This window comes from Leiobunum rupestre, chromosome 3 (genome assembly GCF_980474605.1).
Source record: "Leiobunum rupestre chromosome 3, qqLeiRupe1.1.hap1, whole genome shotgun sequence".
Taxonomy (NCBI): Eukaryota; Metazoa; Arthropoda; class Arachnida; order Opiliones; family Sclerosomatidae; genus Leiobunum; species Leiobunum rupestre.
Genome location: NC_143386.1, coordinates 75027946 through 75035980, shown reverse-complemented (window position 1 = coordinate 75035980; position 8035 = coordinate 75027946). Strand labels below are relative to the sequence as shown.

Below are 8035 nucleotides of genomic sequence, written 5' to 3'. Positions count from 1 at the left end.
AATATTACGTTGGTCCGCGCGGGAGAGCGCGCTTATTTTTGAAAGTAAAAAGGGTTTTGAAAATATTATTTTTAGTTTTGGATTTATAACGGAAAGGACAGTTAAATAAAGAATATTATCTAACAACCTTCAATTACGCTTCGTGTTCCTTTCAATATTTACCTATCCTGGGACATGACAATGGCGACGGAGAGGGCCTAGAACCCAGCGCAATCCTTCCAAACCATCTCTCCGAATAATTCTTTCAACAATTCAAGATAAGTTATTATGGCTTCATTACCTTCTTTCCCACCGTTTCTTATTTCGGAATCCCGTGAGAACATCGGTCCTCGTTGGGAGAAATGGCTACGGAAATTCGAAATCCTTCTAGATGCTCTTGACGTTATAAATCCCCATCGGAAAAGATCACTTCTCTTACATTATGGTGGTAACTAAATTCAAGATCTTTACACCACTTTGACTGTTCCAGCTCATCAACCGGCTGGACAGGGTGTTGCGGGCCAAGATGAATATGATGCACTTCTCCAAGCTTTAAACAATAATTTTCTTCCTCGCCGAAACCCAAATTTTGAAGTTATAAATTTTCAAGACGCGACTCAATTCGAGTCCGAAACCATAGAAGACTATCAAACCCGACTTCGTGCCCTATCTATTTCGTGTGACTTTGTGAATCCAAACCAGGAAATTTTGCGACACCTAATACATACTAGCCTCTGCAATGCTCTTCGTCGAAAAGGGTTACGTAACCCTGCAATAACTCTGGACGAGTTTCTAACAATTGCGAAATCATATGAGGAGTAGGAAAAGCAACCCAAGTTGATCGAGTCTAAAATGAAACATACTACAATCCTCGCGCTTAACGCCGTCACAAAAAACCACTTTCCGGACACTTCTACCTCACTCGCTAACCGAAGAATTCAGCCACTTCCCACAAAACAGTTTCAACAATTTCCAGCTCACCCGAACCATCGATTATCTCAACGACCTCCACCGGCACTACAATACGTAAATCAAAAGATTTACCCTAGAAATCCACCAAATCGTTGGGTTCGTTATCCAAATGATCAGCAAACAATTCAGAGCTATCAATCGGCGTTTCGACAACCGAATCAACAACTCTCGTGTTTTAATTGTGGAGGCTTATTTCCGCATCAAAGAGGTAGATCTGAATGCCCCGCCAGAAACACAGTTTGTACATATTGCGGAAAAATGGGTCATTATCAAAAAGTTTGTAATTCCATGATTCAACAACAAACCTCGTCATACAATAATGCACACATCCATATTCCACCGCAGATTGCAACACTAGCACACTCGAATAACTCTGACACTAGCAATCAAGACTATGGTGATCCGTTCACTGTTGAAGAACCTGAACCACCACCACCTTCATACATAGGAGTAATATCAAATAAATCGTACCAATCACCACACCTACTACTAACTAGAACGTTCCATATCAACGGTGTCCATTTCTCGGCATTACTTGACTCTGGTGCAAGCGTCAACATTCTGGACTATACAACGTACTCCTCCCTACAACTGCACCACACTTCCATCCAAGTTTATCCCTTTGCTTCCGTCACTCCTTTGTCCTTCTCAGGAACATTCCAAGCAAAACTATCATACATCGATGTCGATTTGCACACTACTTTCAATGTGCTGAACAAAAACGTACAAGCCTTTAACATTATTGGAGTACAAGCTCTACATAACCTCGGATTCCTGAAAAGAATATCTACACTTTTCACTAAATCCGATGAAACCTCTGAAACGAGTGTCTACCAAACTATTTTAAAAAAATTACGAAAAATCTTCGAAGGCATTGGTAAATTGAAAACCTCTCAAGTACCACTTTACTTAGATCAAACAACTCCTCCGGTAATAATAAAACACCACCGTATTCCCTTTCATCTACGAGACAAAGTCTCAAACGAAATCAATTACCTAGTTGAAAACGATATCATCGAGCCTGCTCATGGTCCAACATCGTGGCTCTACCCACCATTCATAATTCCAAAACCCAACGGACATATTCGTATCTGTGTCGATATGCGTGAGCCCAAAAAAGCTATACAACGTGTGCGCCACCCAGGCCCAACGACCGCGGATATCATCAACGCCATGACCGGAATGACCATATTCACTAAATTAGACCTCAACAAAGGATACCATCAATTAGAACTTGACGAAGCTTCAAGAGACATCACAACTTTTAGCACACACCTTGGACTCTACCGTTACAAACGCCTAATCTTCGGTGTTAACTCTGCGTCTGAAATATTTCAAAGGGCAATAGCGAACGTTATTGGAAACACAAAGAACACAATCAATACATCGGACGACATACTGATAGGAAGAAAAGACATCAATGACCATGATAAAAAACTAGAATTTGTGATGCAACGTATCGCAAACTCCGGGTTGACCCTTAACGAAGCAAAATGTGAATTTGCCCAATCGGAAATCACAATCTTTGGTCTCGTCTTCTCAAAGAAGGGCATCAAACCCGATCCAAAAAAGTCGAAGCTATCAACATCCTTCCGGCACCTAAAAATGTGCAAGAACTTAGAAGTTTCCTAGGATTATCAAATTATTGCGCGCGCTTCATTCCAAATTATGCAACAATAACGGAACCCTTTCGTTATCTCACTAAGAAAGATATCGAGTGGATCTGGACAGACACCCATAAAAAATCAATGGATACCATTAAATAACACTTAACTCAATGCACCAACCTTCAATTCTTTGATAAGGACAAATTGTCAACTATAGTAGTTGACGGCTCAACGGTTGGTTTAGGTGCTATGTTACAGCAAACTGATAACAATGGAAACGAAAATATCGTTGAATTTGCCAGTCGCGCGCTAACCCCGACGGAGCAACGATATTATCAAATTGAACGAGACGCTCTGGCCATAACTTTCGCTTGCGAAAAATTCCACCTATATATCGCCGGATCACAGTTCAAATCATAACGGATCACAAACCTCTCGTCCCAATTTTCAATAATCCTCGTTCTCCTGGCTCAAGCCGCATTCAGCGCTGGCTTTCACGTCTTCAGCAATATAATTTCACACTAGCCTACCACCCAGGGAAAACAAATCCTATGGATTATATGTCGAGACATCCTATCGAGAATACTGGTGACCATGTAGAACACCTGATAACTGCTATATTATCATGTCTCGGTGCTATTACTCTTCCGGAAGTTCAAATAGAAACTGCCAAAGACCCCCTATTAAACATTCTCCGCGAAGCATTAACCAATAACGAGATATGAAAAACCTATCAGCCAGATGAATCAGACTTTTGTGAATGATTTCGCATATTTAAAGAAAATACAGGGATTGTTTCAGGTATCACTTTATCTCTGTTGACTTTAGAAAGTTGAAAACATTACCTACTAATTATAAAATAGATAAACAGTGTCGTAGTCAGAAATTTGTCAAAGGGGGATCGAAGATTGTGAATGTACAGAGTGGGTCGAGAAGGCGGTAGAAATGTAGTAAAGTCAAAGGTCGGCCCCAGAGGGAGGTCTGGACCGGGAAAACCCCTTTTTCTACGCCACTGTAGTTTTATAAAAGGGAAATACAAAATCACGTCTCCCTAAACCTTTTCAGACTAACAAATATATAACAACAGTTAAAAATCGGATCAGCCCAAAAACCTTCAAACATTTTAGAAATATTGATTTATTTATGTTATTACCGCTTATATTTTTTTCAATAACAGACAGCACTAAGCATTTTAATAATTTTGACGCTATAGATCTTTATCACGTTTCAGATGTGTTTGAAACTAGTGACAGAGTCTATTATAAAGAGCATCGGCAATTTTTTAAGCAACTCATGTCAAGAACGTTAAGCGAAGGGCAATTGGATTGGGCTACTAAAGTTCAAGATCACGTCGCGAGATTCGTTAACACAATGCCAGATCTCGATGGAACTGCTCTTAAATTAAGTGAAGTTTTTCTCTACGAAGCCGCTAGTGTAGTTTGTAAAAGCATAGCAAACGTTCCATTTGATCCAAACTCCAAATTTGGAAATACAGTTCAAGAATTCCAGGGAATTTTTCTGCCTTACTTTTTTGAAACCAAAAAGATCTTTTACTACCCATTACTGAAAAGTGTTCTGCCGAGAATTAATTCCATCATTAAAAATGGTATCAAAGCTGCCAAAGATCTCGAAGTGGAAGTAGAGTAAGTTCTCATTTCTAAAGTTGTAAATTAGCAAATCCATTTTCTTAGATTTGATCCCTTTATAATGTATCATCCACGAACGCTATTCGACCTTAAAGCACGCCCGTACTGCCCCGAATGAGCTCCATCTTGAAATGAAAATACGTCATTTTCCGGCAATTGCTTGTAAGAAGCGCTTCAAGTATAAGTTTGAAACGATAAGCTCAGTTTCAGTGAAGGCCGTGGATGTTTGTGATAACCTATATCCTATGTTGGTGTAGGTAACCAAAGATTAATTATACTCTCTTTTTTTATTTAAAACACGGAGAAAGGATATGAGATTGTAACTCGTGGTATTGTAGGGCTTCTCCCTTTCAATTAAGAATATTCGCAATCCTCGTCTATTGAAATAATATTAATCGTATTTAAAAACGCCAAAGCAGAAACTTACCAATGCCGAGCCTTGATCTCTGAAACTGAGAGCTTTAGGATCCATGTTCAATAGACATAGTTTACACGATAGAATCCGTAGAACGTGTTTCCGAGTTTTTCACATAATTATGGGTATTAATCTGTATATTATAGGATGAAAATTGAAATTTAAAAATATGTGATGGCTCAGAAATTGAAGTTAAATATCGGAATATATCGAGGTTTTATCAAGAAAATTGTTTTGCAAAAACGGTAGAAAATATTAAATGAAGTTTAAATCAGTATTGAGCTAAAACGTTAATACGTTTAATGAAATTATTTAAGAGGTCTTTTAATAACACGTAATACTTAGCAAAATTATGTATGACTTGCTTAAATGTATTTACGTTAACTGTTTCCACTAAATTGTATAAATATTACCATATCTGAAAACATATACTATCTCCTTCTCCTGTCGAGGACACATTTGACAATTCTTAACAAAATAAAAAAATAAAGCCTCTTGGAAAAGCATCCTTTTAAATAACTTTTCTTATTGACCGCGGTAAATTTCAAATATTTTTCCATATGTTTCGTATAATTTTAAAATCTAGATTATTTATTAGGAGCAATTATTCTACGTGCTTAAATAACCCGCATTTTATTTTTAGGCAAGAAATAGAAAGGCACGAGAAGAGCTTTGTTGAGGGTCACATGAAAGATCTTATTGACTTGTACATTCAGGAAATCAGAAATATTCATTTGAAAACGTTTACTAGTATGTAACTATAAATATTTTTATATTTTATTAAAAGTGGAGTGGTTCCCATCTCCTGGCTTTTATATTTGTTAGCTATCAAACTATGCCTTTAAGGAAACCAAATTTTTTACTCCTTCACCAGAATGTTGGACGAACTTTGTTGAGTTCACTTTTCCGCCAAAATTGTACTGTTTTCACACACGATCGCGGTCTTTAGAGGGATATAACCTATTTTTGAACAAAATATTTCTTGAAATTTAAATATAAAGGAATATAGGAGCTTTGCAGTTAAATCAACATTAAAAATTTAAATAATTCATACCAACCTTATATTGAATGTAAAAAGCTAATTAAAAATGAATCGCAGGTATTAAAGGTTGTAAGGAGATAAATTATAGTGGAGAAAACGATCGTTATAGAGTCACTATACAAGTACTTGTTTTTAACCATTTGAAGTCCAAATGAGTAATTCAAAGTTTGGAATACCTGGACTATTACCACGAACATATTAATATACAGCCTAAAACAAGCTTTGTGCTAAGTTTCCCGATTACTTCTCGTCTCTCTGATTAGCCCCGAAAATAGGCAATGCTGAATGGGTCAAGCTACACGTTATTTTCTCACTACGTTATGATGACGATACTGTGAATTTGATGTCCTGCCCCTGCGACCGGCTGAAATAATATATTTTCATCTTTATACAAATAAATTTGCCCATTTCTATTTTTGGGTGTTGTTTTTAAAAGCTAAACATAAAAATTAAACTAATCTCGTGCAGCGAGTCGCCAATAGATTTGACTAAATGTAAATTGACTAACATTGTTATTTTTTAGGGGAAACTATTGTTCCAAATTTGACAGGGTTTTGTGGTGCACTAGGTGACACGGCGCAAAGAACTCTTGTAATTCTGTATACAGCGTTGGCTCTTCACCAAAACAGCCAAGACAAAATACACCAAGAAGTGATTTCCGTAGTGGGCAAAGATAGATTGCCCGAGTGGAGCGACAGACACAATCTACCCCAAATGCAAGCTTTCATCTTGGAGGTTTACCGTTACTATAACCTTATATCGCTGCAAGAAAACTTAATGTACGTTGAAATTATCTGTTTTATTTCTGTACACGGTGTTATTAACACACGAAATCAAAATTGCCACACTTGGTATATTATTTATTTAAACGGTAAAACCTTCGCATACATTCGTCGAAATGAAAGAGATAAAATACTAATACTACACCTTAAATATAAGTTCCTTTTCTAGTATCCAATTAAAAATGCCATGCTTTAAAGAAACGCGACATATTAATAGGTATTTTTTCACGTAATAGGGGGATAACGTGACACGAATCCAAAGTTGCATAAACGTGAAACATTAAGTTCCAAATAAGAAATAGAAACGCGTTTGTTGAAGGACTAGCGAAATTGATGCGTTAAGATTTTAAAATAGTCATTCACTTTTTATTTTTAATTGGACTTTTTCTGTGCCGTGTACAATAAACAGAAATAGATTAACCATTTATAATGCCACTGGACGAAATTATATTATATGGCATTGCACGTTGATATTCGAAAAATGTTATAATGAATTCTGTATGGAAAGTTTTTCACGAGTCAAACGCTTCTGTAATGAAACGAGAACGTCTTCATTTTTGACTTATTTTATTGAATAAAGGCGGTGTTTGTTTCGTACAGGCTTGAGCGCGTCCTTCGAAGGGCTGCACTATTTACCGTTCATTTTGAAGACGAATTTATACGATTAAAGCGATAACAAAATGACTACTGATTGATTGCGGCATGATCCCGGTTCGATCACGAATAGATAACGGCTAAAGCAGAGCAATTATAGAAAGGAAACGGTGACAAGATATCATTTACCGATATCATTACATTTAATGTTATAAATCGTCATGTTTCCCATTACAAGGGGAAATATTTAAACACCCGCCCCAGAATTTAAATTGACGAGGGAGCTTTGTCGACTTCTCCCTTTTTTTTCTCAAATCGACGAAATACCATTTCTCCCGAAATGAGATTTTGTGCAAGCAAACGATAATCAATTTGTTCAATTCAATCATAGAGCTCTGGAAGATGAAAGGATTGGAAACTACGACATACCGAAAGGTTCTAACGTCCTGCTGTTGTTCTCGTCAATCCGCGAAAGTAAGGAATTATATGGAGATCCCAAAGTGTTCAGACCAGAGAGATTTATTACTGAAGATGGCAAAAAATTTAATTCCCTCGCTGATTACTCGCTCGTTTTTGGTCTAGGTAAGTTTACTCACGGATCTTTAATTCAATAAGTTCTGCAAATCACTTTTTTTAATAGTCGTGGAGGTGTTGTCACACGAATTTATCCAGGAATAAAAAAATACTATTAAATACTATTAAATATTTAAAAACAACATTTATTACAACATTTTAAGAATTTGCGACTACTTTATTATAGGTTCCACACCGCGGGTGGTAAAGTAGGTCTTAACTTTTATAAAGAAAGTAGTTGTAGTTGAAACGAATTGGATAATTCTTACAGTTTATAAAATGTATAAAAAATAAACCAACATTAACCAAATTAATTTTCTTGCACTTGCGTCTAATGGTTTGTAATTTTATCCAAAATAAAGACCAAAATGGGCTAAATCTAAGCTAGTTAATTAGTTAATGAAATAAATTACTAAAAAAAATAA

The 8035-nt window shown here is 36.6% G+C and overlaps 1 protein-coding gene across 1 annotated transcript; it reads left to right on the top strand.

Moving 5' to 3' along the window:
* The first annotated feature begins 3851 nt into the window (after nt 1-3851).
* Nucleotides 3852-7715, top strand: LOC149954607 (cytochrome P450 2C15-like). Its single transcript, XM_090169982.1, has 5 exons — nt 3852-4201; nt 5263-5369; nt 6185-6440; nt 7429-7619; nt 7678-7715. Exons 1-5 carry the CDS (start codon nt 3852-3854, stop codon nt 7713-7715), a joined length of 942 nt encoding a protein of 313 aa, XP_090026108.1.
* Nucleotides 7716-8035: the final 320 nt, after the last annotated feature.

Bases quoted from the DNA above. Each gene is read 5' to 3' on its own strand.
- LOC149954607 (XM_090169982.1), top strand. From the start codon at position 3,852: ATGTCAAGAACGTTAAGCGAAGGGCAATTGGATTGGGCTACTAAAGTT. The intron at 4,202-5,262 runs GTAAGTTCTCAT...TTTTATTTTTAG, and splicing joins GATCTCGAAGTGGAAGTAGA to GCAAGAAATAGAAAGGCACG. The intron at 5,370-6,184 runs GTATGTAACTAT...GTTATTTTTTAG, and splicing joins TCATTTGAAAACGTTTACTA to GGGAAACTATTGTTCCAAAT.